Here is a 27,825-nt window from a genome sequence, read left to right as displayed (position 1 = left end):
GGATGCTATATTATATCTGTGCCGTGGTTATGGGTGGGATACGGGCATAAAAAGCATGGACGTCTACGCTTTCTCGTGTAACTCTTTGGGCGAATTCTTACTTTGTTTTTCTTTTACTTCTTCTGGTCTTTTTCCTGCCCCGCTGCAAAGAACCGGACGTTTGGAGAAGCTATAGGTTCTTCACTGGCATGGTTTACGTTGTGTCCTTGTGTCTTTTGCTGTGTTGTGAGAGAAGAGTTAGGTCTGCTTGGTTTTACGGAGACTATGAATGAGCAAGACTAAAATAAAAGTCGTTATTGTCAAATCGTCATTGATTATATTTTTTTTCCGTGAAAAAGTGTCCAGTCACTGCTCAAGTTTTAAACGTCTACTTGTTATAACAAAACTGCACCTAGAACATATCTAGCTGGCTCCTACCATCCCCGTCCTCGATCATAGCCACCCCTTCCTCTTCCACGGAATCCATTACCTCTTCCCCTGCCTTGATACCCGTTCTGTGGTGGTGGCTGTGGGGGCACATTCCATCCCATCATCTGCCCCATCATAGCAGGATTGGGAGGGAACCAACCTTGTGCCATGTGTGGAGGAGGTGGCGGTGGTGGCCAGGGGCCCTGATAACCAGCTGGTGGTGGAGGGGGCAGAGGAAAATCCCCGGGTGGAGGAACAGGAGGGAAATGGGGTTGGTGCGGCTGTTGCGGAATCGGAGGAGGTCGATGCGGTCGATCTTGAACATCTTTGTTGTAGTATCTCGAAGGTGAGCGGGACTGTGATCTGCTGTATGATCGCTGCCTCGACCGATCGTGCTGCTTTCCACGGCTTCGACTGCGACTTCGGCTGTAGCTAGAGGTACGACGTCGGTGTCGACTACGATCATGGTCGCGGCTACGTGACCGACTTCGACTACGGGTTGGACTTCGACTCCTGGAGTCTCTTGAGACCCGTGGCCGTTTATGCGCAGGCCGTGAAGAGCTTCGTGATCGACCACGGGAGTGGCTTCGTGATCTTGAACGACCTCGGTCTGCTCCTTTACCGCCGTTTCTTTTCCTCTCCTTCATCTTCTCACAAAAGCGACGGGACCAACCATAGTACGTCTCACCTCCAATAACATCTCCTGCAATCTCGTCGAGGACAACTCGTTCTCCAAGCTCGTTAAGGTCGTTGGCGGGGTCGTCTTCCCATTTCTGCTCCTTGGAGAACATGCGCTCTACTTCACCCAAAAGATCCTGTACAGCAGTTACAAGAGCTTTATCAGCGGGCCCCGGAGCGAGTTGAATGGGTCGAATTTGATCGGGAAACATTGGTTTGGTCGAGTTTGGAGTCAGGTGTGGTAGCCATGTTGTCGCAGGCAGGTCATACCAGGGTACCGAATGGTCGCCGTGAAATGAAGGGAGAGTGAATGGCGCGTTTTTGGCAAGCTTTAGAGAAACATTCGAGATTTGCGGTTCCTGGGCAGTCTGTGGAGCAACACCGCTGGCGAGGGCTTCTTCGAGCTTTGTGACCATTTTCGAGTTGACATAATGCTGTTCATCCCATAGTCGAATAAGATCCTCGAGTTTCTTTTTGTGTTTCGGGCAATTGTCGAAGGCGGCAGCGCTTGCGATCAGTGCGGGCAAAGCGTTGTCCCAGGGTATCGCAAATTCGCTGTTACCGTTTCGCGTTACGACATGGTAAAACACATCATTGATAACGTATAATATATGAAGTTTGCGTCGTTTCAGACTAGGCCGCGAGCCATCATCTTGCAAACTCTTTGATAAAGCACCACAGTACTTGGCAAGCGCAGCGGTGCGCGCGGTAGACGGGGCAACATTTTCGACGATCCAAACCTTGCATTTCTGTTTAACCAAAAAAAGCACGCAAAATTTAGTGACTTCTACTTGGGTACAGAGGGAACAGCTTTTCAAGCGATGGAGCAGACCTGGACGTTGGGGCGCGAGCACTGGGCGAGGGCGTCTGTTAGGAGCGAGAAGAAAGCTTCAACTGAGGGACGACTTAGAGAAGTCGGATCAGCGCGGAATAACGTGGCGGATAGTGTGGCCTTTGCGATGGCCAGCTCTGGCGTTGCCATTTTGGCGAGACGAGCTTTCTCAACTTTGTTCGAGGATAATCAAATGTTGATGGACAAAGTTATGTTATTGAAGCTATGGTGGAGCTAGAGGAAGACCTCCAAGTGTGATAGCGGCTAATTGCCGGCCTTGGCAGCACGTGGCTGTGCAGTTCAGCCGCATGGAATTGAGGCACTACCTAAATGTGCTCTACATTTGACATGAGGCCTGTCATGAGTTACCAATACGTCACTCGAGTGGATGAAGTCTGAAATGAATAAAATTCAATTTTCGATCTCAATAAGTGCCATGAATGCATAAGGCAAAGGAATACCAATGCTATAGTAGCCCCAGAAAGCGATTCTTTCCGTACCATAGCTGCAAGCGAGGTCGGCACAGGGTTCAAGGATCCACTCTAACCGGTCTTGTCCGTACATGTTGCATCCAACTCATGAGCAGAATAAGCCAGAGTATTAAGCAATTTTGTGTTGATCATTGATATTGTAGCCATCAGATCGTTTAGACCCTTCCTTTGGCAGTTTTCCCCAGACTAATTCATGACGATAAGGCGTTCCATAACGTAATTGTTGTACACAGCTCCTTCCAAGAGCTTACTCCTCCCGTCCATTGGCTTCCATTAACTTAGGAGAACCTGTCACCCTTTGGACTTCGGTACACTGAACTGCTCTCGTACTTGCTCTTCTCGTTGATTCGTTGATCCTCGGTCGCTGGCGCATGTCTTGTAGGAGCGGGATCTTGGGCAATCTCAGTGCTTGGGGAGTAAGCATGGTCGTCGCGGGGAGGACCACCACCCTCTTCAGCCTCCAAGTTTTGGATCATCTGGATCTTCTTGCGGTGGGCGTCCATCTTGGCTTGACGGTCGGCATTGATTTGCTTCTTAGCGAAGTAGTAGGCACCGCCACCAGCTATGACAGGGTCAGCTTGGGTTCGATAAGCTGTTTGACAGCAAAGAGAAGTTTCATACCGACGCAGAGAGAGCCCCAGCCCAACCTAGAGTAGAGGAGTTTGGTCAGTTTCGGGTTGCTAAGAAATGGAGGAGCGAAGATCATCGGCGCAAAGTACGAACCAGAAGGATTTGACCTGTTGCAGTTAGTATGAGCCGCGCCAATATTAGAATTATCTTTGAGAAAACTTACAGTGTTCATTTTGACGATAGTCGGTAAACCAGAGAAACGTGGAAATTTTTAACAGCGAAAATCGGGGTGAGAGGTTGAAAGTGGCAGGGTTTGGTAAAGGTGTAAGTGGAATGGCCTGACATGATATATGCGTCGGTTCCTTCAAGGTCTGGACCTTATCGCTTGGCATCCACCTTTTAGCTTTAAGTTCGATGCAGGTGGAAGGTACGTACCTCTGTGCTACATCTACTTTGGCTGTGTCTCGGAGTTTTAATTCAAGGGAATAAGCATTTGATCTTGCAAGGTTTGAAATGATCTTATAAAAGAGTTCATGGTCTATGAAGTTTACTCTTGTAGTCTTTACGATGACGTAAAATATAGTTTGCAATATGAGGGGGAAATAAACATCGAGATTGACAGTGTCTGCCAAATAATAGAAGAATCATATCTTCTGTCAACCCAAACTAGATAAAATGCTTGATCTGCCGCTAGAACAGGCGGGTTTCACCTCGGAATATCCAAGGGCCTGCGCTGCGGCAGCCATCAGCTTCAGTTTAGTTAGACCGGAAACCATAACTTGAGGTGTGTCTTTTACAGGGGTTTGGACTGGGTTTCAAATGAATTGTTTCCTTGAGCGTTTCTATTGTATATTTTAAATATGATAATGAAGAAACTATTTAAACATCAGATCTGAAACTATTAAATAGGCTACTGATTCTAGTATTATAGTGTTTACTTCTCATGTCAAATTGATTCTTATAGTCAGGTCGCTTTTTATGAAACCTGAGCAGCTGTTTCATGGCAGTCGATCTTCAGGTACCAACAACCAGACATCTTCCATTAGGTACCCGATTTCTAGGTCAGATAGAACTCGATTATCGCTACAGGACGGAGATATAGTTCAGAGACTATTTCTGTAGAGAGCTTTCATATATTAAATTTTGAATAGACTAGATCATCTGCTGATTGTTTTGGTCAAAGATGATCATTCTCCTTGACCGCGTGGTCAAATCTTCAACTTCATTGCTTTCCCCGCCGCTGTCGCACCCCTGAAGCCTTAGTGAAAATCACTGACCCTGGTAGCTTCACCGTGCATCATTATGGACACGAGAATAAATGCACCGTGATGGCTATGCTCAAATCGCATAGCTCTACAGTGTCCAGAACCTCATTAGATACACTCCGTTATGACATAAGGGTGGCTCAGCCAGCTCGAAATTGTGAGAGACCACGCAAGACAACTCGCAGTAAGATCGACACTGAAGCCACGAGCATAATAGGGGACTCTGGAGAAAAAAACAAGACACTTCTCCAAAACATCCCTCGCTTTGATTGCATTCATTTTGACCACGATACCAACCAGACGAAACTGTAATGCCCATTGCACGGCCCCTGTCATTAACATCACCTACCCGCTCTTTCATCGATCCCCAACTGTTCCTTGTCACTGCCCAGCGCCGACTTTTGGGAGCTTAAATTTACCATCTCGAATTTATTTACACCGATCAACTTGCAGCTTCACTACAAACTTACATTGCTTCTTTTCCACCGCCAGGCCTAGATTTGGCTTCCACTTACATCCTGTTGATGCCTTCATGAACGACTACTAGGCGTGGGCGTAGCGGGTATAATCACTCTCGACCCTCGCTGTCGAGAGGAAGCTTTGCTTTACCATCATGGAGCCTACCAACGGCGAAGGGCCTGATGGCTCTTCACTTGTACGCAGATCTCAACACATGCTTGAACAAAACTGACAATTTCTAGAAGCCTGTGTCGTCTTTGCGAGCGCGATTCGAGAATATGGGCACTGCGCCCAACTCTAACGTCAGCAAACCTTCTGATATCCCACCTGCTACAACAACTACTACTACTACTTCCGGACCGCCTTCACGACCCATTTCTCCCGCCCCGAAGCCGACGCGACTACGTGAATTCAAGCCCGTACAAGAAACACCAGCTGTCAGCCCTTCAACTCCAGCCATTCCTGCGAGACCAAAGCCGAAGCCTGCAGCACTATCTACCAACCAAGATGCCCCTCCCCCGCCGACGTCCGCGAGACCAGTACCGGCCGCAAAACCACAAACCGTTCAGCTTCAGCAGCCAGCACCGCCTATGCCTCCTGCTGTGACAGTCCTTCCACCTCAATCGCCTCCCAAAAACCGGGTTTCGAATCTTGCCGTTGGAGACCAACCTTCGTTCATAAACCCAGACGCTGTCGCAACAACACCTGCTACACCAACCGCTGGAGGCCGGTCCTTCAAAATTCCAAGTCGATCACTCAATACTTCGCCATCACTTAATGCTCCCGTATCTCCTCGGCCTGGTGGCTCAAGACCACCGTCACCGCCTCCACCTAGAAGATCTGGGGAGCTGAGCCGAACTCGTGAGCCTAAAGTGCCACCACCACCGCCAGCGCCTCGTAATGAGAAAGCATTGATTCCCGCGCCCAGGATGGGGTCGATTTCCGGCCCGACAGTAGCACGAATGAGTGATATATCGCAGGAGAACTCCCCATTTAACAGCCCACCAAGCAGCTTTGGGTCTGGCGAGGAGACACCGCCGAAACTGCCAACACGTCCAAGACCGCAGTCACATATTGAGCAGCCCGGTAGACCGGGATCAGTAGTTGTCGGTTTCGATCCTCCTCCTGTGCATCATTCAGTCACAACTATGAGGAAGGATCGAGAGGAGGCCAATGGGATGTCTAGAGGCCACATCACTCCTCAAGTAACTGGCGAGCCACGACCTGCGTTACCAGCAAGGCCTGCGAACTTTGAGCCTCCCCCCCGGCCTCCTCCTCTGAACAACAACAACAATAACATGCCCCCTCCGCCGCGACCGCAAAGGCCAGCTGCACCAACAGCGATCCAAGCTATCGACCCTCCGCCTTCTTCTACGCCACCAAAACGAGTTGTATCGACCCCAACGACACAGCAACCTCAACAGCAACAGCAACTTGCTGCTCCCACTCGAGGACATGGCAGATCAATGACGATAGACAGGGCATCCGACAGAACCCCCGCCGAATTTCGTATCGCCCCAACCACAATTCCACAATCAGCTGTTGCCGCTCCGCCCCCTAAACCAATACATTCCACTCCTGTTGTTGCTGCTAGAATTTCACCAAATACCGAGGCAATTCATCATGTTGCCACATATCCAGAAGCTTCGAACACCAACCGACGACCACCATTCAGCAAACATGGAACTTATGAGATTTCCACCAAGTACGATGCGAGAAGCTTTGATGTATGTGGTGAACTCATATGCGCAAGCGGTTACATGACAAGAGTATGGAGTCTGATAGATGGCGAACAAATCATGAGCTTGCAACATACCGAAGGAGTCAAGGCAACTGCAGTAAGCTTTAAACCCGCTGCTGATCCGCGAGAAGAGGGAAAACGAATATGGATTGGCACCAACACTGGAGACCTAATGGAGGTTGAAGTTGCCACGCATGCCATAACGCAAAGTAAGCCCAATGTTCATGGCCGATACGAAGTCATACGAATCCACCGGCATTGGAACGAAATTTGGACTTTGGATGAGTCGGGGACATTACTTGTCTGGGGACCCGACGAGAATGCTGTTGCAAACATTTCCGGGCACCCTACTCAGAGTTACAAGGTTCCAAAGGGACATACACATTCCATGGTTATTGGTGAGGAGCTTTGGCACGCTACAGGCAAGGAAATCCGAGTTTTTGCACCAACAGTCGATGGACGAACACAGTTTCAGGTGCTCGTTCGACCTTTGATCGCTGATAATGCGGGCGAGGTTACTTCCGGCACTCTTGTCAAATGCCACCCAGGCAAGGTCTTTTTTGGACATGTCGATGGTAAGGTAACGATTTACAACACCAAGGATTATTCGTGCACAACAATGTTGAATATCAGCACATGGAAGATCAACTCGTTAACGAGTGCCGGCAATTACATCTGGGCAGCGTACAACACTGGCAAGATTTGTGTCTATGATGTGGAAGAAGCGCCATGGGTCATCCTCAAAGAGTGGCAGGGACACGAAAACCCCATCATGAAAATGGCCGCTGATCCCTCGTGTTCTTACTTCATGGACCGTCAACAAGTAATCTCGTTGGGAGCAGACAACAAGATTAAAGCATGGGACGGTCTGCTCGAGGACGACTTCCTTGAAGACTCGATGAAGTCGAAGGACACTCAGTACTGCGATTTTGACGAAATCCGAGCTCTGTTCTTTACCTGGAATGCTGGAGCATCTACACCATCAAGTTTACGGCACTCCCAGGGCGATTCAACATTCTTTCAGGATCTTGTTCAGTCAAGTGGCTCGCCAGACATTCTTGTGTTTGGTTTCCAGGAACTTGTGGACTTGGAGGACAAAAAGTTGACAGCCAAACGATTCCTCAAACCGAAAAAGAAAGAAGCTGGAACCGATCAGGAACGAATGAGCCATCAATATCGAGATTGGCGTGACTTTTTGATGAAGACACTCGACGACTATATGCCGGCAGACGACTTGTACCACCTCCTTCACACCGCACCCATGGTGGGACTGTTCACGTGCGTCTTTGTCAAATCACATCTACGAGACAGGATTCGGGGACTCCAGGGCGCGGAGGTGAAGCGAGGCATGGGTGGCTTACACGGCAACAAGGGCTGCGTGGCTGTTCGGTTCAAGGTTGACGATTCCTCGATTTGTCTTGTTAACTGTCATTTGGCTGCTGGGCAATCACAAGCGAACGCACGACATAACGATGTTGCTGCTATTCTTGAAGCCAATTTGTTCGCCACTGAACGAGATTCAGCAGCTCGTATTGACAGTTTCGTTGGTGGAGGTGATGGAAGTCTGATCATGGATCATGAGCTTTGCATCCTCAACGGTGATCTTAACTACCGAATCGATACCATGTCTCGTGATACTGTTGTTGCAGCAGTCAAGCAGAACAATTTGGGCAAACTTCTTGATCGAGACCAACTTTTGGTGGCGCGTCGGCGTAACCCAGCCTTCAAGCTTAGAGCATTCGACGAGATGCCCATCACATTCGCCCCAACATACAAGTACGATGTGGGGACTGATAACTATGACACCAGCGAGAAGAGACGAAGTCCCGCCTGGTGTGATCGATTGCTTTACAGGGGCCGAGGTCGAATAGAACAGTTTGACTACAGACGTCACGAGGTCCGAGTGAGCGATCACCGACCTGTGACGGGAACCTTTAATCTTTGGGTCAAGAAAGTCAACCCTAGGGATAGAGCAACGGCATGGATGGAAAGTCAACAAAGCTTTGAGGATATGCGTGACAAGGAAACCTCTGAGGACAAGTAAGTCGCAATACAACCTCGAACACGGCACGGAACTAACCAACCATAGACTCTGCTTCCTGAGAGACATTTGCGGATTCGACGAAGCAACGAGCAAAAGGCTCATCAAAGAAAGATCTGCAAGGCGTGAAAACCGCAGCCCTGTGCGCACTTGAAGTGACTAACCATATCATATCGTATCATATACCCAAATGACATTGGCATGAATCATAGAAAACGGAGGAAGCATGAGAGGCGCATGATTGAGTTGGATTAATGTGTTAATCGGAGTACAGAGGTGAACTGGAGCGGTTTTGAAAGATAACGAGTGTGATAGTTAGTATCACGGAAAAGGGCGTGAGGTGCTGTAGACTATTTTGTTTTTAACTTGGGTGTTTTTTGTCTTGTTGACAAGGTAGCAATTTAGACATTGATGCGGACGCACGAAGAGATGTGGACATTTATGATAGACGTTTAGTTAGCAGAGAGAAATATTCAGAATGAAACAGTTGAGTGCTGATTACGAACTACAAGACGATCAAAGCTAGCGTCTTAATTACGTGATTGCAATGGGCCTTTGTGTGAAGATATTTCAGAGTGATAGTTATAAATTACCTATGTTCCTTCTTGTACCGGGTAGGCTGGTATCTCGATGATAAGTGGTTTATTATCTTCTGCAATACCTAGACTAGACTGATTCGTATAGTTGCATGTTATTGGAAAATGCCCTAGGGTAACTTGCAACCAAATCGAAAGATCAATTGATGCGTTGTGTCCTCAACCTTTAGCTTTATTTGAATCAATTGGTGTCCAGGTCAAGTGTCTCATATGATGAATACGATTACGAGCTCCATAGGTACTAAGGTACTCTGTAGTGGCAGATCAAATGCATGTCAGCTTGCATATGGATTCCTAGACTCAATTCAATTGCCCCTAATTCTGCGAGATGAGAGATAAGATTCCCGTACAGTCCGAAGGTCCCTTGGAAAATTAGTGGAATGCCCCTGTATCTGCAGGTATCGGATGCCGATCCGGGAATTGACTACTTGCTAGGGGAGACTTTGATTGGGTAAGGGAAGGTTGGGCTGGCTGCCAAGTCAGTTAGATTGTCGATGGTAAAAGGCGACCTTACTATTTATCCGTATCTTCTCCTGAATCAACAAGACAGTCGATCTTGGAGTCTTCTCTCTCTCTTCTCTTTCTTCATTTTCTCACAAAAGAGAAAAGGTTTTGGCAGGAAATTCGAGTCTGATTTGAGAGTCCTTGGCGAACTTGTCCAGCATAAACAGGCCGTCATACTTGACTAATTCCTCAGACGCAGTGAGCGGTGAGACTCAACAATATCAACCTCAACACTCACATTCTTTCAGAGACTTGACCAAGACGATCGAAAATGGCAAGCTCGGCAGAAAACACCTCTGGTCCCCGCAAGACACCTATCCCCAGTCCAGGACCCAACAGTCAACCTGCACCAAGGCCAGAGTTGACTGAGGAGCAAAAAACAAAGTATGAGGCTCTGCTAGAGCAGGTCAAGGGCTTCACCGAGATTGAATGCGAAAAGCAAGCCGAAAAGGAGGACAAGTCAGGCCCCATCACCGAACACGAGCGCTCATGGCTCACTCGTGAGTGCCTTCTTCGTTATCTCCGTGCCACAAAGTGGACTGTCGATGACTCGGCTAAGCGGCTCAAGGCGACCCTCGCATGGCGTCGTGAGTACGGTCTGGAGGGCTTCACGCCCGAGTACATCTCTCCCGAGCAGGAGACAGGCAAGCAAATGATTGTGGGCTACGATCGACAAGGTAGACCGTGCCAATACCTAAACCCGGCGCGGCAAAACACCGACACAAGTCCCCGTCAGCTTCACCATCTGTTTTACATGGTTGAGCGGGTGACGGACCTTATGCCGCCGGGCGTGGAGATGCTGAGTCTTATGATCAATTTCAAGCCTAGCAAGGAGCGCAAGAACACGAGTGTACCCGTGTCCGTGGCCAGAGAGGTGTTGCATATTCTGCAGAACCACTACCCTGAGAGGCTGGGCAAAGCTCTCATCATCAACGGTATGTAACCCTGTTCACATTTCCAAGAGCCTCGATTAATAAAAGTCAGTTCCTTGGATCGTCTGGGGCTTCTTCAAAATCATTACCCCGTTCATCGACCCCGTGACACGCGAGAAGCTCAAGTTCAATGAGGACATGAAGCAGTATGTCCCCCCAGAGCAGCTGTGGAGCCTCGACTGGGGCGGTGATATGGACTTTGAGTACGATCATGAGACGTACTGGCCTGCGCTCAACGAGCTGTGCCGCCAGAAGCGTGAGGATAAGTTCCGTCGGTGGGAGGCCGCCGGCAAGGAGATTGGTGAGAGTGAGGATTACCTTGCTGGTGGAACGGACGTGAGCATCAAGGGTGTCAAGTTTGAGGGTGCCAAGGATGGTAAGGACGGCGTTAAGGAGGTTGAAGAGAAGTTGGCGGCAGCCAAGCTGGAGGAGCAGCCCGTTGCGGCTTGAGGGGATGGCACAATGTTTAGGCAGTTTGTGTTCTGTCGACGAGTATAACGGAGGACATGGCAGAGTCGCGCATAGTGTCGGATATAACGAGGGACATTGAGCTGCAATAGGGTCAATGGGCGGTGCGCATGGTAGGCTGAAAGTTGAGCCTCAATTTTAGATGCAACGTCGGTGCCTGTCTGTTATGCATGCGTATTGCCCGCTGTGGTCAATTGCATCATATGAGAATCGCTTGATACAAGGTTCCAGAATTACATAGTAGGAAAGCATTGCGAGCCGTATTCCATGTAGATATTTGAGGCCAACCAGTCTACTTCTGGTCACTAATGACTCTTCTCATCACATTTCGTCTTCGAAAAACAGGATCGGGTAGAGAGCTTATGTGTTCCTTACCTCCGTGATGGTACTCAAGATAACTGCCACCAATCAATCTTGAGAGAATTCTCCGATATTGTCTGACATGTACTTTACCACTTGAATTGATGAATAAATTCTGCCTTTGTTACGATGGTACGCCATGGGGGGAGGGGAGTCAAATAAAATTGCATCTAGATGTATACTTGATTCACGGTATACGATAATAGAGTGACTGCAAGCCAAGGACGGGTACGACGTGCAGACACGAAAGTAAATATTATGCACACAAGTCAGTTGACCAGGCAGGCTCATCGTTGTATTTCAACCAACCCCTCCTTTGTGATCTGGACCTGCAGTATGTGTATGTATGAATGTGTTTATCAAGATGCATAATAACGGCAAGGCTGAATTATTCGAATGTATGTCAGTTATCGTATTCGGCATGAAAATGATTTGATTGCACTCGACGACTTGTTTATCCCTTTTTTGAGTAAACACCGACTGAGTGAACCAAAGAGTCAGCCTCCCTCATTTGATCAAAATATTCTTGTTGCTGCCTCCAGCTGTAACCACTCACACGCTGCTTAGCACAACACACTTGAGCAGAGATAGGAAATGAGCAGCACAGCAAATCATCCGAACAGGAAAGCTGCTGGCACACACACTTTTTGCATCTTACATCCTATTTGCTTATATTTTTGTCTTGGAATATGCACAGCATCAGCCAAGTGTGAGTCAAACAAGACGATAATAGGTCAACTGTTACACCAACACTAACGATATTATTCCTTAGTACCTAGGGAATCATTGATGCATATGCATATTCACGAAAACAAGATGTGCACTTGGGAAAGAATACCTAGCTACCTATGCAGCTATGTACTAATGCTAGTGTAGGCAGATGCTAGGTGCGTGTCCTTTGTGCGCATGTGTGTGCGTATGCTACATGCGTTTGGGCAAGACAAGCGCGCGTGTGGCAACATTACCAACATTGCACCCTTTCATGAAGAGCAAGTGTATGGTTTTTATTTGATAATTTGCGGCTTCTAAAGTCTGATACTGACTTTTCCCCTTTGCCTTGCAGCTTTGAGTCACAAAAGGTAGGGGCCAAAGAGCAACCTTATTCTCACACAATACAAAGGTGGTTGACTGTTATAAATGCAGGTTTCCGGATAAAAATGCTTGACATGACCATAAAGTACTACAAAACAAGGCGTTCTTTGAAACCAATTTTAGCCCTAAGACCTGTTTGTTCTGCCTGGAACCTTTCCAATCTCACCTTGTTTCCTACTTGCGCCTCCTTTGCCTGCAGCAGAATCGTCTCATAACCAACCATACCTTGAGGCTCTGGCCATCCTCTCGGGCACCTATAAGAAGGAGTCCCGGATGCTTCGTGTGACATTGCCAACACAGTCCTGCGTCTTGTATCCAAGTCATCGCAGCAGAGTGTCCAATAACCATCATCACCATCTACACAACACTCTACACCATCCAAAGTCTCAGACCAAATCACTCACCACCGATGGACCTTTCAAGCGTGGGCAAGATGGCTTCGCCCTGGTTCAAAGCCATGAACGATACATCGCAGCCAGCCAACTCGTCAACTACTCTCCCTGGCATTTTGGACAGCGTTCTTACTACCGCGGGCCAAGCATCGCCACTTCTTCAACTCTTCCTTTTCGTCTATCGCTTGGTTGGTGCACAGTTGGGTCTGGACCCTTCCATGCTCCTGACCTTCCTTGGCTGCCTCTGGGGTCTATCCAAACTGTTCGACCAGGTTTGGGCCATCATAGATAACTTCATCAGTGGCTACCTGAGATGTACAGTATGCGTCACCGAAGATGACCAGATATACAATACACTCATGCAATTTCTTTCCGAGCAACAAGACATCGCTACCAATCGACATCTAGCTGCCCAGACTGTTTACAAAAGCGCTTGGGATGAGGAAGAGGATTCGGCTGACGCATTGGCAACGACAATGGTTGGAGACAACCAAGACTCACCCAAGTACCTGAACTTTGCCAGTGACGCTGCCAGATGTGTGAGTTTATCGAGAATTCCTCTCCAACAACACTGACAAATATAGAATCCACGATATGTCCCAGCCATGGGTACCACCGGATTCTGGCACAACCGAACATTTTTCAGAGTTTACCGTAGAAAGGAGACTTTGCAGAACACCCATGGATGGGGAGGAGTCGCCAAGGACGTCGAAGAGCTCAGGATTTCCTGCTTTGGAAGATCGACTGGTGAGTGTGATAGTCAGTCCGCCAACGTGGCACATCTAACATGTTTCAAGACCCCATCAAGAGTCTCTTGAAGGATGCTAAAACCGCTTATTTTCTCGACACTCGATACAAGACAGCCATCTTCCGCCCAAGAATTAAGGAGAACCGTCGGGACTCATGGAGTATGTGGCAACAGGTTGCCAGACGACCAATCAGACCAATGAGCACTGTCATTCTGGAGAATCATGAAAAGCATGAAGTGCTTAGAGACATAAACGAGTATCTTCACCCGGCCACACCCAAGTGGTATGCTTCTCGTGGTATCCCCCTTCGTCGAGGCTATCTCTTCCATGGTCCTCCTGGCACCGGCAAGACCAGTTTCTCTTTTGCATTGGCTGGAGTTTTCGGCATCGATATCTACGTCATCAGTCTCCAGGATCCTACCATTAGTGAGGAGGACTTGGCTGTGTTGTTTACAAGACTCCCTCGACGCTGCATTGTTCTGTTGGAAGACATTGATACGGCTGGCTTGCGTCGTGCCAACGACGACGAACAAGGTGAAGAGACATCTGAAGGCGCGGGCGACAAGGACGACGAGAACAAGAAAACGGACAAGTCGACCAAGAAGAAGAAGACCAAAGTAAAAAAAGACGTCGAAACTGACAGCGACACAGACAGCAGCTCCGAGGAGGAGAGAAAGCGTCGTAGAAGAAAGAGACGCCACAGAAGGGACAGAGACAATACTGGAAACAAGGGTACTAATAACATCCTGACTGTGGAAAGTATTTCACTCTCTGGACTCTTGAATGCTATTGATGGTGTCGCGTCGCATGAGGGTCGCATTCTCATCATGACAACCAACAAGCCCGAGTCACTTGACGATGCTCTTATTCGACCAGGACGTGTCGATGTACAGGTTGGTTTCAAGAATGCGACGAGCGAACAAGCGACGGAACTTTTCTATCGCATGTATGAGGTATCACGAACCAAGCCCATGCCCATATCCAAGACTGGAGCAATGGCGCCAAAAGCTCAAAATGGAAGCATTCACGGTGCTGTGGACAATAAGGGATCGGCGACAGATGTTGACGATGACCTCGAGGAAACCTCGAAAGAATTCGGGAACCTCATTCCAGAAGATATGCTCTCGCCGGCTGAGATTCAAGGGTTCCTACTGAAGCGGAAGAAGAGCCCAAAGAAGGCGTTGGAGGATGCCATGAGCTGGATCGAAGCTACCGTGAAGCAGAAAGAGCTCAAGTCCAAGGTCGCAACAGTTCAGTAAAGCCTAAAGGGAATATGAAGGAGAAATGGTTTCTGGGGTCGCCACATGGACTAAAGGGTTACACTTCTCGTAGATTGACCAAGGTTCCTAGAGAATCGATAGGTAGTGTTGAGACTAATTGAGCTCAGGATTTGTTTTGTTTTATTGAATTGTTGTAATTTTTCAATGTTTTGTGATGATGATAAGTACTAAGGTAATCTTGACTGGAATGTGTAGGTGAGCTTCGGTGTGGTTCGGTCAAGAGCTCCAGTCTCCACATGTACCTACCTACGTGCTACTGTACTCATCTCACCGGCTAGACAAGCCCACGTTTACACGTGCGACAACCAAACTCGCGACAAGATTACACTGGGACTTTTCCACATTGAGCGCTTGCAAGAGATAGCCCGGGATCTAGAGTAACTTCAATAGCTGCAGCATGAACCAGCGACAGCGACGAAGCCCATCATGAGCAACCTTCAACCCCCCAACGCCGGCCCAGCGTCCACCCCTTCACCCAGCGGCAAGGATGGCCTACGATACCCCAGCAATGGAAAGACCATTTACCACAGACCATTAAACAGAACCAAGGCGGCTGAACTGAGCCAGGCCAGTTTTGCGTATCTGTTTGGTGAGATGGTGACGTATGCGCAGAAACGGGTCAAGGGCATTCAGGAGCTGGAACAACGGTACGCTGGATTTCTCTGTCTCTAGATTCAGAGCTAACAAGTCTACAGTCTTAACCTACAAGGTCATTCTATCGGCCTCAAACTTCTTGACCTCCTCCTCTTCCGCGAACCAGCGCGCACGCAAACTCGCCCCTTGGGCATCATCCAACTGCTACACTTTATCAAGCAGAACATCTGGCAGCACCTCTTTGGCCGACAAGCGGACCGTCTCGAGAAGTCTGCTAACCCCGAAACGCCAGACGAATACCACATCATCGATAACGAGCCCCTCGTGAACCAATACATCAGCGTTCCCAAGGAAATGAGCCAGTTGAATTGCGCGGCGTTTGTGGCGGGCGTTGTTGAGGGTGTTTGTGACGGAGCTGATTTCCCCGCCAGGGTCACGGCGCATACAGTCGGAGAAGGCGACATGTGGCCTGGAAAGACAGTCTTTCTAGTCAAGTTTAGACCAGAGGTTTTGGAGAGGGAAGGCTTCTTGGGCAAGAATTAAGCGGTGAGAATGGAGTTACTGGAGTTATTTACGATTGGCATGGGATTGATTAATAGTAGAGGGACGGTATTATTCTTTGTGTTTGTGGGGCGATGTGATATCTTGCCACTGAATTTAATACTGAACTATCTCGGTTCAATTTGGGTTGTCCTTGTATGAAGATATGCTATTCCCAACGCCTTGCTCAAAACATAGTGACCATAAACTGTAAGTCTTTCTATCGCGGAAGAGAACTTCCAGCACCCTTTGGCTTCCCACCTGTTCCAATACTGGGCCCCTTATTCATGAGCTCCGAGAGACCCAGATCCTTCCACGCAGGTTCCTTGGACTTTTGCGTTGCTCTCTGAATACCAAAGGCGGCGTGCTGATCGGGAACAACGTCATCTTCGTCCTCAGGGTTGATGGGTTGATGTATGGGAGGGACATATATCTCGTCATCAGGGAGTCTGTCCTTGCAAAAGTCCTCGAAGAGGTCTGCGTCGCGAGCGCGGTGCATGTGGACGAACGTGAATGAGGAGTCTTTATTCTGAAGATTGTTAGTTAGTGGCATATAAATTAGAGAGGTATTCAGATAGATGTACCATTTTGTGTTGGATGATAGAGAATGAGGCTGTCTTGTCTTTTGTTTGTTGACGTTGCAAGGGACTCGTTTCCACAGCGGAACGGGAGGCGGGGTGTGGGGCCGACTCTTACTCACTGTAGAAGGAGTTAAAGGCGGGCGGGCAGCTGAAGATGAGCCGAGATGGCGGTAGTTAATATGCTAATTAGCTTGACTACTAATTTGCCTGGAGTACAGTCGACTTGAGCAAAAGTACTAGGTAGTTCTAGTATAGGGTCCTCGGGCAGATTATAGTTAGTTGTGTGGCTGATCTCGTTTGGTGATATCCATAGAACAGCAGCAGGCACTAAAATGTTTCAGGGTGGGGGTAATATTTCTTTTCCACTATCAATACTGTGTCTGTCTAAAGGTTTACTTATCAATTAACCACAAGTTAACTACTATCCCTGAACCTGTATTCGACCACGAATATCTAGAGGGTACCAGGTATCTATCTAGATAGATCCTCATATCTTTTTTTTTATCTACGTCTCACCCTTCATCATGGCCTCTTCAGACCCTGCACCACAACCTCCAACAGACCCCGCGCCAAAGCCTTCAACACTACCAACACTATCCCTTGATATCATCTACAATATCGGCCTTGCTGTAGTTGGGGACCCTTTTGAGCAAGCCAGGCTCTATGCGAAGCATGATGGCGATCCAGAATACCTTCCAGACCGCACCACTCTTTACCGCCTGACCTACCTTTCCAAAGCTACCAAAGGTATCTTGGAGCCTCTTCTTTACCGGCACTTCATCTTCACCACACCTCAAGATGTCATGAGCACTTTCGTCACCCTTATCCAGAGACCTGAGCTTCGCCAGCATGCTCAGTACATTGCTTCTTTCAGTCCTTTATCAGGTCCCGGTGTTAGAAAGAGGGAGTTGCCCAAGTGTAAGAAGCTCTGGTCTAAGCGATGTCCTTCTGACAAACCTGCCTTGATGCGTCTTCTCGACGGCGCTGGTCTCCACAACCTTGCTTGGTCGGCTTGTATGCTCGAGAGAACAAAGCAACGCTTCATGTTTTCTCCCGATTTCAAGCACGATGGTATACTAGAGATCATGTTTGCTGCCATCCTCTTCCTCACACCAAACGTCACTACGTTTGTGTGGCGTGATATGAACACCAACCCCAAGGCCTTTATCCTGGACCAAATCATGGATGAGGCAGTCAAAAGTGGCATTCCCCTGTTGCCCAAGCTTCAATACCTAAATACGGAAAAGTCGGCATTCGTCGAAGCCAAGCAAGCGCAGTTCTTCACCTCTCACGTCAATATGTGGGACAACCTGGATACTCTCATTCTAAACGATGTCGATCTGGATGTCGAATTTATCGAGATGCTGGCCAGGGGTGAGTTCAAGAAAGACCGGCCTGTGAAGGAACTCCACGTTCTTTGTGTACCTGGATCCGAGAAACCGGGCAGCATGAGCTCATTCCCGCCTGGATTTGAACTATCGTCAACCACAATTTTGAATGCCAACGACCTCGATAAGAACAAAGAAGCGTTCGACGCATTTCCTAACCTTGAGCTTCTTAACATCAGATTCGTTCATCATCAGCAACGCTACGAGAACGGCTCGCTCACTTTGAGAGCCTTCTTGCATGCAGTTGGCTGTCCCAAAGTTTTGAAATTGGAAGGCCATAAATTGCCGTTCAATGTGCTCGACACCGGCGTCACCCACGATAGACTTACCTACCTCAAGGTGCGCGAGTATGACCCGCAGTCCAGGTCCAGGACATTACAAAGTGAAAGCCTCTTATCAGGACTCAATTCGTGGTGGGGCAGCAATTCCTCGCTGGTCCCTAACCTGGCCAGGATTGATTTGGATCACTACAGGTTCCAACGCGAGTATCTCTCTGATGAAGACAAAACAGTCTGGAAGGTTATTGGAGAGGACGAGTGGGAGGATGACTCGAATAATGGGTATGACGATGACGACCAGAGCGATATGGGCGAGGAAGACGTCGTTAGGCATGTCTTCGACGATGTTTACTATGACCCGCAAGAGGATCAGTATTTTCAGGATGGGTATTCGACCCTTATGGCGGCTTTGCAAGAGATGGGTATTCAGCAAGTTCAGCAAGCCAACCTTCATGATGGGTGAGCAATTCAGTATAAACAAATCTACAGTAGGATGTCTTCTTTATAGGCTGCTGAAAGACTCTGAGCTTGAATAGCCTGTAAAAGAGAAAGAAGGAAAAAAACAGAGTATGCGTTATGATAACCACGTCCAGATCAGAGTTCGATTTCACGTTCAGGGATGAATCAATGTCTCAGATTACTTCAATTGACTAGAGTTGGCTTGTTTTAGTTGCTCTCTGGCAGACCCTTCGAGTACATTTCCGTACTTGAGAGCATTCTGCTCAAGCTCTCTAGTAAGAAGCCCTGGCCTCCCTTGCGATTCCATCTCAACCGCGCTCAACAGCCCAATACCGTCCTGTTTTATCTTCCGTAGTAGGCCTTAAGATCTGAGGGTCAAATTACCAAAGATTTGGTCCTTGTTGTTCTCACAAAAGGTTTCAAAGTCAAAGTAGCCAGTCTGGCCGCTCTCGAGCACCTTGCGCTTCTCGCGACTGGAAAGGGCCAAGCTGTTATGGCTAGCGAGTGTCTGCTTCTCTTCCAATGGTTCCCACCAGATGTCTACGGGGTGGTCTTGGGGAAAGACTGCATCGTTCTCATTTCGGCCATTTTTTTCGATGTCTCTGAAGCCGGAATTCTCCAACATTTTGAGATCCCAGAAGACGTAGGCCCATGAATAAGTTTGAAGCATCGCGAAGCGTCCATCGTCTACCCGGTAGTTCCTATTACCTACAAACATACCCATGTTGGACCGTGCGCTCGCTGGGCCGCTGTCGTGATCGTCGAAGAAAGGGATGCTCATGAACAAGTCTGGGGTCCTGCCATTTTCCCAAAGGGTGAGATAGGGCCCAACTGCAAGCTCAAACGTTTGCCTCAGGTATGACACTCCTGCAATCGGATAAATGACCCGATTTTTGGCATCTGGGCCAAATGGGATCTGGTCAACCATGGGTTGGACAAGCTCGTACAGTTCATCTCGCGTGGTGGCCATCAAAAATCGATTCCAAAAAGTGAGCCCGAGAGCGACCAAGTTCGTTGCAGCCGGGTGCATGGGAGTGGTGATATATTCATCAAAACGTGAACCGAATTCGATATCATGTTCGATAAAGTGATTGAAACCTACATATGAGTCAGTAGGAGGGTTTTGATGTGCCCTGGAAACAAGCCACTCACCTGGTGCGATCTCGACGATCAAAAGAAAGCAAACGGAGGCCACCTGTTCCACTTCAACCGCAGAGTAACGGGTACAAAAGGCCTCCGGTAGATGACGTTCATCGAATGTAGGGAGTGATTCTACTCGATCAGACTCCCTCTCCTCATCAGGAAGAATACGTCTCTCTTGAGCACCATTTGACAAGGACGCAGCCTCGCTCTTCTCAGTGATGACCAGGTACGAAGACAAACGATACAAAGCCCGCTGAAAACGAGCTCGAACCTTTGGAGTGAGAGAGAAGTGGCCTTCCACGCTAGTGACGGGATGGTCTCTAAGTAGTGTGGTCGGGATTCGATCGGCGAAGTACTCAACACTCTTGTGAAGTCTCCACATGTCTTTGATGTTTTCCAAAGAGTTATCTTGTTTGCAGATGTCCTGCACATTGTGGAACACGCGGAGGATAGATTCGAAACCGTCCCTGAGGTCCTTCCACTTCTCTCGTTTCAAGCATTCAGTGATGGTGGCTTCCTTACGAACGCCTTCGTCCATCTTGTAGAGAAACACCTTTGACAGTATTTGCAGTTCGTTTCTCTTGAATACGCCGTAAATAGCTTTGCAAGAAGATGCAAAGGCGTGGACGGATCTGATGTCAGGCATTTCCTCCAGAAAATTCAGGATTATCTCATATGGCATTTGATCCAAAGTGAGAGGATTCGCAATGACTTCAGATTCACAAGTATCAGATCCCTGAGGGGAACGTTGCTTTGAAAACTGTGCCATAGTGGACAAAACGGTGGCAAGGAAGTTGAAGAAGGAATATTGCAACAGATGAAAAAAGAAGAAAAAAGGTTACAGCAGAGAATATTTGCAGTAGCGGCATTTGACGCCCGTCACGGGTCGCGCGTGCTTGACAGCTGTGTGCCAGTTGTGAATTATGAATTGCCAGTGCCTCGACAGTGCTGCGTTATCTCTTGTCAAAGTAACATGAGTGTGCCTGATCAGGGATTCTCGTCCCTACCTACTTGATATGATTCCTGTTGGCGTGGGTAGAGTTGATCTATTACAAATTCCTTTTTTGATGTTGTGTGGCCCCTATAAAATATATTTACTGTATGAACAATAACACTTCAAGTCTCCCAAAATTGCCTGTCAAGCTTGACGAGAACATTAAAAAACATTCATTGGTCACATAGACAATTCTCACGTGAAGAAGTTGTAGTTGACTTCTGCCCCTATTTTAATGGGCTATATGTTTAGGTGTTGCTAGAAATATTAATCTCTAAGCCATGTGATGCACAGAAACGTAAGTGTATCTAGAATTGTATAAATCAATTCTGGCCAGTTTTAATTCTTGTCAATTCCGTAGCTAAGTTTTCTAATACCCTGAGGTCAATATGCAGCTATCATCGATGTTGTTGGTAGCTTCACCTAGCATGTATCTGGGCTACACGTTCCATATCCCTACCTAAAAAACGCTGCTCTTGTGATCCCAACCAGGTTCGACAATGTAGGCTGTCCAGCTAGAATTTTTCGCTGCGATCATGGTGCGTTGCCCTCCAAGCTTACACTTTTCTTTGTGCGCCCACTGAGTGACTTGAGCAAACTCTTCACCATTCATGTTGAGGACAAAGTGAGAAAGAGGTCCAGATTTGATGGTCACTTGACAAAAGCCCGACGACCAATTCATCACGTCGGCTGTTCCTATCGTCCACCAGCCAGTCTTGGAAGCGGTTCCAAGCCAGTTCAACAGGTATTCACAGCTGTTGAGGTCAAGTGTAGAGTTTAGCACCTAGAAGGATTAGCATCACGTAGACAGTGTCCCAGATGATGTACCTTGCCACATTCCCAGTTATAATCGACTGTAAAGTCCCTGAGTGCGTTGCTCGGATTGCTTGAGTCAGCAGTAACGAAAGCGAAAAGAGCGGCAAATACCCCGATGAACTTCATTTTGAATGCGCGTCAGGATATTTGGTGGCAATAGAAAGTTAATGGCTGATCTCGAGTAGTTGTCTTGGACTGGTTACGATGATTTTAGGACCTTTATAGACTAAGTACGCAGCTGACAGTGTTACCCAGGCTTGGGCATCTATTAACACTTGCTTGTTGGCTTCTGAATGACTTCAGTTATCTGTTACTTGAATCACAATCAAGAACATGGATAAATGTAGTGAATCAATAGCTGGTAATTGGAGCAGTGAATAATAAGTCATGTCACTGTCTGCTTGTAGCCGTGTTCTTTATGCGAAAGAGCCTGTGGTGAATGTTTACTGGCGACATGAGCTATGATTAATGGATGCTCGGGCATGTACTATATGCGAGAACCCATCTCAGCATTATGCACAAGGCCGAAGTTTGTCTATTGCATCGCAGATATTGATTTCGTTCAAAACACTGGAGCAAATGGTCAGTCGTTCGAGATGGATTACCCTATATCTACCAGTCTGAACGGATTAATGATAAACCGAAAAGAGGCCCGGCAATGATGCTTCCTGCTGGGGTAGCTTGCATGTCATAGCGGGGCATCGCGACTTGGGACAGCTCCGACCTTCTTCCGCCTGCCTAGAGGTGAAGCCTAATCCTCCGATCCGATATTGTACAAATTTATCGTCAACAGCATTCGTGTTGGGGGCGAATACTTTCTTGTCTTTCATATCAATCGCATTTCATAGCTTTGCAGTCATTGCTCTCGCAGATCCCCCAGCAAATCGTTACCCCGCGCTTATGATCTAAAGCTGTATTGCAGCTCTCCCCTCCCACTCTCACACCATCGTGAATCTCGCCCATCATGGCATCCGCTCAAATTCATGCCACGCCGCAGGCGGTGATGGGACATGTTCAGAAGCTCAGCGACAACGACCCTGATTTCCGATTCATGGCCTTGAACGATCTGTTGCAGCTCCTTAACCATGCCAAGCCCGATTTCCTCCAGAATGACTACAACATTGCGGCTCGCACTGTTGATAGTATCATCAAGACCCTCGATGACCAGAATGGTGAAGTCCAGAATCTTGCTGTCAAGTGGTATGTCGACGTAGGCACTTCTGAGTGATTCGCTAACATAATCAGTTTGGGCCCCTTTGTGGGTAAAGTCCCTACCCCCGTTATTGCGCCCATGATAGAGAAGCTCTCATCACTGAAGCTTAAGAACTCCGTGGATAATGCTGTACCTTCGATGGCTTTGAGAAACGTTATTATCGCTCTCCCTCGCCCCGTGCCAGGAATCCCTCCAGCCGCAGACGTCCAAGAAGCCTACAGTGCTATCAGCCGCGTACTGATTCCCCGTCTTATTGGCCCCGGACCCAAAACACAGGTTCCCAAGAACCCCAAGATCCCCCTTCCCGCTGTTCCCGAGGGACTCCTACAAAACGAAGGCGACCTCAACGCTGAAGCAGTTGATGTGCTAATCGAGGTTGTTCGATGTTTTGGTCCCATGCTTGTACAGGTCGAGGTCGAGGCCATGCAGGAGGTAGTCATCCAACTTTTGGAAAGCGAGAAGGGAACATCGGTCGTCAAGAAGAGGGCCGTAGTAGCGATCTCTATGCTTGCCGTATACCTCTCAGACGAGCATTTGCAGGAAGTTGTCAGACGTATCACGAACGGCCTATCGAAGCAATGCAGCCCTGTAACAAGAAGGTTGTACATCTCTATTCTCGGAAGCATGGCGAGATCCATCCCTTCTAGATTCGGACCTCACCTCGCCGACACCGCACCTCTGGTGCTCAAGGCGCTCGGCGAAGAAGAGCTTGAGGAGCATCTCGAGGCACTCAGCGATGGAGATGATCTCGGCCAAGACTTCAACGAAATCCGCGAGGCTGCTCTCGTAGCCCTCGAAGCTTTCTTGGCATCATGCCCACAGGAAATGCGACCATTCACAGACCAAACAATAGAGGCCTGCCTACGTTTCCTCAAGTACGACCCCAATTACAACGTCGACGACGAGGATGAGGATATGGAAGATGAAGAGGACGACGACGAAATGGACGACGACGACGAATTCGATGACGATGGTTTTGAAGATGACGATGACGACGCCAGCTGGAAAGTTCGACGATGCGCCGCAAAGACTATTTACATCCTTATCTCAACACGCGGAAGTGGTGACCTTCTCGAGAACGGTGTTCTCTATACCCAAACTGCCCCATCTCTTATCAAGCGTATCGCAGAGAGAGAAGAGAACGTCCGTTTGGAGGTTATTTCAGCACTTTCTCTCCTTGTCCGTAAGACAGGTGAGGGACTTCACACACCTGATCCTTCACTCGAAGATTTCGAACCAGAATCCGAATCTCGCATCCCAATTAGCCGAAAGCGAAGACGCCAAAGTAGTGGTGGTGGCGCCACAGCTTCTCAATTCATGTCGAGTTCTGGTCTTGTTTCACCCATCCAGGAGAAGATTCCCCTTAGTGGCCCGCGAGCTGACTTGGCTCGCCTGACTCCTTCCATCATTAAGGTGATTACCAAACAACTCAAGGGCAAGACAATTCCCACCAAGCAGGCAGTCATTAGTCTTCTCGATGACATAGTGTCTGTTCAGCACGGAGGATTGGCCGAATATTTGGATCAAGTCATCGGACCTATAATCGACGCCATCCAGCCCAGTGGTTCTGCTCATGTTTCGGCAAATCTGTCGTCACACGCCGGTTCATCTTCCGCAACCCCCAGTACGCTAAGGATCACAGGACTGGGCGTTATCAGCGACATCGCCAAGACTCATTCATCTACTATTCTGCAGCCTTATCTCACTAAGATTGTTGATGGCGTTACTTCTGCAGCCAATAACCGATATTACAAGATCTCAAGCGAAGCGATCCGCACTGTTGAGGAGCTCGTCAAGACCATCACGCCACCGCGATCACGAAACGCTGCTTCCAAGTACAAAGCCGAGCTGGATAAGCTTTACACTGTCATTCTAGACCGTTCATCTGCCCAAGATGCTGACGCTGAGGTTCGCCAACGCGCCATACATGCTCTCGGTGTTCTGATCTCCAGAACCTCAACCTCAGAAGGGTCTTCTCTACTGTCCGAGGACAAGGTCAAAGCCGCTCTGGATATACTCCAAGAACGACTCAAGAATGAGACCACTCGCTTGGCTGCAGTTCGAGCGGTCGAGAATGTTGCCCGATTTGCGAAATCACCTGGCCAGCTTGAGAAGCAGTGGATTCAAGATGTTTCCTTGGAGCTCTCCGCACAATTGCGAAAGGCGAACCGTTCCCTCCGTGGCTCAAGTATCATCGCTCTTAGAAATATTGCCTTGTCACCCGCTACCAAGGGTCAGCTCGAGCCAGATACTATTCAGGGAATCGTCGCCGATTTGATGCCGGTCATTACCAACAGCGACACACATCTACTTGGACCAACACTGATCATCCTCGCCAAGTTGGTACCTGAACATCCGGAACTTGTGGTCACAAACGAAATGATCACTGCGCTATCGGACCTCCTTAAGCAGCATTATGCAGGCATTGTCCTTGATCAGCTACTCCTCTTTGTCAGTAGTATTGGAGAGAATGGTGCGGGCCAAGGTCTCATGCAAGGATTGCTCAAAGATGTCAGCGTGGCAGGAGACTCCCCAGTCGTCGGTAAAGTGATAGGAACCTTGCTTGTTACTGGAGGTGAGTCAGTTGGTGTCAAGTTGGACAGCTTTGTCACAGAGCTATACACGAGTGCCAAGAGTGGCGATGAAGCCAGAGTTAGCCTTGCTCTCGCTGTTTTGGGCGAAGCTGGAAAGAGACTCGGAACTAGTTCGACTCTCAAGCCAGACCTCTTTCTGGACCAATTCCATGATGAGCCGGACAAGGTATCGCTTTCTGCTGCCGTCGCTCTTGGCCAGGCAGGATCGGGCAATGTTCCCGAATTTCTGCCCGTCATCTTGAAGACCATGCAAAAGGGCGGCAATACTCAGTACCTCCTCATCCAATCAATCAAGGAGATTCTCCAAGCCATCTCGGCACAGTCGACAGACCTGCGAAATTATGCTCCGACTATTTGGGATGAGCTTCTCAAGGCCTCCGACAATGCCGACAACAAGGTCGTTTGTGCCGAGTGTGTCGGAAGGCTTGTCACTCTCGACCCTGCTGTGTTTGTTCCTCGTCTTCAGGTATGTACATAGGAATGCTCATGCTTAAGCTCTCTAACTGGTACCAGGCTCTTCTAGAGGACAAGTCACTTGGCATTCGAGGAATGGCTGTCCAAGCTGTCCGCTACACCCTACCCGAAAGTGACGAAGTATTGGATGCCATGCTCCGCGATGTCCTCATTTCGATGCTCCTGACGATCCTTCAGGACTCTGATATGGACATCCGTCGATTGGCAATGACAACACTTACCACGGCTGCACGAACTAAGCCTGATATGATTCTGCCTCACTTGGGCAAACTAATGCCATACGTGTTGCAGGAGTCGGTGATCAAGAAGGAATTTGTGAGAGAAGTCATGATGGGACCTTTCAAGCATACCGTTGATGACGGCCTTGAGGTTCGAAAGGTACGCTCACTTTAAAGCCGTTGATGAACCCAACTAATTTGCAACAGAGCGCATATGAGACCTTGTATGCTCTAATGGAGACTGCTTTCAGTCGCATTAACAATATCGATTTTTATGACCGTGTCGTGGCAGGTCTTAAGGACGACAATGATATCCGTCAACTTTGTAACCTCATGGTGACCAAGCTGATTGCCATCGACCCCGATGAGACCACACGGCGACTAAACTCTATTGCAGAGGCCTATCGGTCTGTTCTGTCAGTCAAGCTGAAGGATAACGCTGTGAAGCAAGACGTGGAGAAACAGGAAGAGGCCAACAAGAGCATCTTGAGAGTGACACTGCTGTTGGGCGAAAAGATGAAGGCCACGACTGGGAACGCTGGTGCTGCTACTAGTAATGCTGGTGCCGCCAGCACCTGGACCGGGTACTGGGAATGGGCGAACAAGGAGTTCGACAAGCAGCTCAAGGGACTTCGTGAGGAGAACAGCCAGCTCCAGACCCGCATGGTTTAGGGAGAAAGCGATTCAAAAAGAACCAGGCTGTGACAGTCTCTTGACAAAATGAAAAAGCTACATAAGATTAAGCAGTGTGAAAATATCACAGTGACACGGTAAAAATGCAATTGGAAGAAACTGCGAGGAACATGAATTACTTGCTAGTCAGCTGAATAATTGGTAGTGCTGTGTTCTGTAATCGAATTGTTTCGACTTATCTTGCCCTGAATCGGTTTTGAAAGGGATGTTAATCGCAGAGATCCATTGTACCATCTGGTGGTATGGGCCATCAGTGTCCATCCTCGATCTATTGGCCACGAATTGATACCAATTTCTCTGGTTACGCAGAATCTCTGTTGGTTGTCGCTCCTGTAACCTTCATGAAGTTAACCTTTTGGACTGTGGTGTAACAGACCCACAGCCTACCCACGCATACACACCAAATTGAACAAGAAGCATATTAAATAACCCAGAGATGAGTTATAACTCACACAATCTCACCTATCCCACCATTTGTTTTAACTATTGTGAAAATAAGTGCTTGCTTAAAAACATAAAAAAGAAAAAAAAAAGAAAAAAAAAAGGATCTTGACTACCCTAAAGCTCTCTAAAGTTAGCCCTCCACTATTGGTTCTCTGCTCAAAGTTTTATAAAGGGTTTTAATTAACTTAATCTTTGAGAGAATAATGAAACGCAGATTGGTTAACTATACCTACTCTAAGGATTTTAAGCTTATGGAGATCTGTTACGCGAACTATGTCTCACCCGGCAGAGATAAGCGACCCTTTATGTTTGGGTTAGTAACTCGTGACAGGCGATGCTATCAAACGGAATCTGGGGATTCCTCAATTGTGGAATGTTGAACAGGGTATCACAACGCAGAATCCCTTGTGAAAGAAAAGTCTAGATTGAAGTATGGGGTTTCACGATGGAGTGTGTACCATCATGTCGGACTTGCGGAATAGGTAGACTTCCCGGCTTTTGACTCACAAAACAGCTCGCCTATAAAATCATGATTGAA

The 27,825-nt window shown here is 48.2% G+C and overlaps 11 protein-coding genes across 11 annotated transcripts; 6 read left to right on the top strand and 5 right to left on the bottom strand.

The window, feature by feature from the left end:
• Positions 1–413: 413 nt before the first annotated feature.
• FPOAC1_008856 (uncharacterized protein) lies at positions 414–2,068 on the bottom strand (the record flags this gene model as incomplete). Its single annotated transcript, XM_044853290.1, has 2 exons — positions 414–1,835; positions 1,919–2,068. 2 exons carry the CDS (start codon positions 2,066–2,068, stop codon positions 414–416), a joined length of 1,572 nt encoding a protein of 523 aa, XP_044705960.1.
• A 619-nt stretch (positions 2,069–2,687) lies between these two features.
• Positions 2,688–3,211, bottom strand: FPOAC1_008855 (uncharacterized protein; the record flags this gene model as incomplete). The annotated part of the gene is made up of 4 exons (XM_044853289.1): positions 2,688–2,971; positions 3,031–3,056; positions 3,133–3,146; positions 3,203–3,211. 4 exons carry the CDS (start codon positions 3,209–3,211, stop codon positions 2,688–2,690), a joined length of 333 nt encoding a protein of 110 aa, XP_044705959.1.
• A 1,646-nt stretch (positions 3,212–4,857) lies between these two features.
• FPOAC1_008854 (uncharacterized protein) lies at positions 4,858–8,639 on the top strand (the record flags this gene model as incomplete). The annotated part of the gene is made up of 3 exons (XM_044853288.1): positions 4,858–4,899; positions 4,946–8,484; positions 8,534–8,639. 3 exons carry the CDS (start codon positions 4,858–4,860, stop codon positions 8,637–8,639), a joined length of 3,687 nt encoding a protein of 1,228 aa, XP_044705958.1.
• A 1,217-nt stretch (positions 8,640–9,856) lies between these two features.
• Positions 9,857–10,967, top strand: FPOAC1_008853 (uncharacterized protein; the record flags this gene model as incomplete). The annotated part of the gene is made up of 2 exons (XM_044853287.1): positions 9,857–10,520; positions 10,570–10,967. The coding sequence occupies 2 exons, from the start codon at positions 9,857–9,859 to the stop codon at positions 10,965–10,967; spliced, it is 1,062 nt and encodes a 353-aa protein (XP_044705957.1).
• A 1,879-nt stretch (positions 10,968–12,846) lies between these two features.
• FPOAC1_008852 (uncharacterized protein) lies at positions 12,847–14,837 on the top strand (the record flags this gene model as incomplete). The annotated part of the gene is made up of 3 exons (XM_044853286.1): positions 12,847–13,368; positions 13,414–13,576; positions 13,627–14,837. 3 exons carry the CDS (start codon positions 12,847–12,849, stop codon positions 14,835–14,837), a joined length of 1,896 nt encoding a protein of 631 aa, XP_044705956.1.
• Positions 14,838–15,284: 447 nt separating this feature from the next.
• FPOAC1_008851 (uncharacterized protein) lies at positions 15,285–15,995 on the top strand (the record flags this gene model as incomplete). Its single annotated transcript, XM_044853285.1, has 2 exons — positions 15,285–15,505; positions 15,554–15,995. The coding sequence occupies 2 exons, from the start codon at positions 15,285–15,287 to the stop codon at positions 15,993–15,995; spliced, it is 663 nt and encodes a 220-aa protein (XP_044705955.1).
• Positions 15,996–16,212: 217 nt separating this feature from the next.
• On the bottom strand, positions 16,213–16,579 carry FPOAC1_008850 (uncharacterized protein; the record flags this gene model as incomplete). Its single annotated transcript, XM_044853284.1, has 2 exons — positions 16,213–16,521; positions 16,577–16,579. The coding sequence occupies 2 exons, from the start codon at positions 16,577–16,579 to the stop codon at positions 16,213–16,215; spliced, it is 312 nt and encodes a 103-aa protein (XP_044705954.1).
• Positions 16,580–17,097: 518 nt separating this feature from the next.
• Positions 17,098–18,702, top strand: FPOAC1_008849 (uncharacterized protein; the record flags this gene model as incomplete). Its single annotated transcript, XM_044853283.1, has 1 exon — positions 17,098–18,702. One exon carries the CDS (start codon positions 17,098–17,100, stop codon positions 18,700–18,702), a length of 1,605 nt encoding a protein of 534 aa, XP_044705953.1.
• A 357-nt stretch (positions 18,703–19,059) lies between these two features.
• On the bottom strand, positions 19,060–20,610 carry FPOAC1_008848 (uncharacterized protein; the record flags this gene model as incomplete). The annotated part of the gene is made up of 1 exon (XM_044853282.1): positions 19,060–20,610. The coding sequence occupies one exon, from the start codon at positions 20,608–20,610 to the stop codon at positions 19,060–19,062; it is 1,551 nt and encodes a 516-aa protein (XP_044705952.1).
• Positions 20,611–21,295: 685 nt separating this feature from the next.
• On the bottom strand, positions 21,296–21,777 carry FPOAC1_008847 (uncharacterized protein; the record flags this gene model as incomplete). The annotated part of the gene is made up of 2 exons (XM_044853281.1): positions 21,296–21,619; positions 21,664–21,777. The coding sequence occupies 2 exons, from the start codon at positions 21,775–21,777 to the stop codon at positions 21,296–21,298; spliced, it is 438 nt and encodes a 145-aa protein (XP_044705951.1).
• Positions 21,778–22,615: 838 nt separating this feature from the next.
• FPOAC1_008846 (uncharacterized protein) lies at positions 22,616–26,822 on the top strand (the record flags this gene model as incomplete). The annotated part of the gene is made up of 4 exons (XM_044853280.1): positions 22,616–22,851; positions 22,897–25,924; positions 25,972–26,310; positions 26,358–26,822. The coding sequence occupies 4 exons, from the start codon at positions 22,616–22,618 to the stop codon at positions 26,820–26,822; spliced, it is 4,068 nt and encodes a 1,355-aa protein (XP_044705950.1).
• Positions 26,823–27,825: the final 1,003 nt, after the last annotated feature.

Source organism: Fusarium poae, chromosome 3 (genome assembly GCF_019609905.1).
Source record: "Fusarium poae strain DAOMC 252244 chromosome 3, whole genome shotgun sequence".
Classification (NCBI taxonomy): Eukaryota; Fungi; Ascomycota; class Sordariomycetes; order Hypocreales; family Nectriaceae; genus Fusarium; species Fusarium poae.
This window is presented reverse-complemented; position numbering and strand designations above follow the sequence as displayed.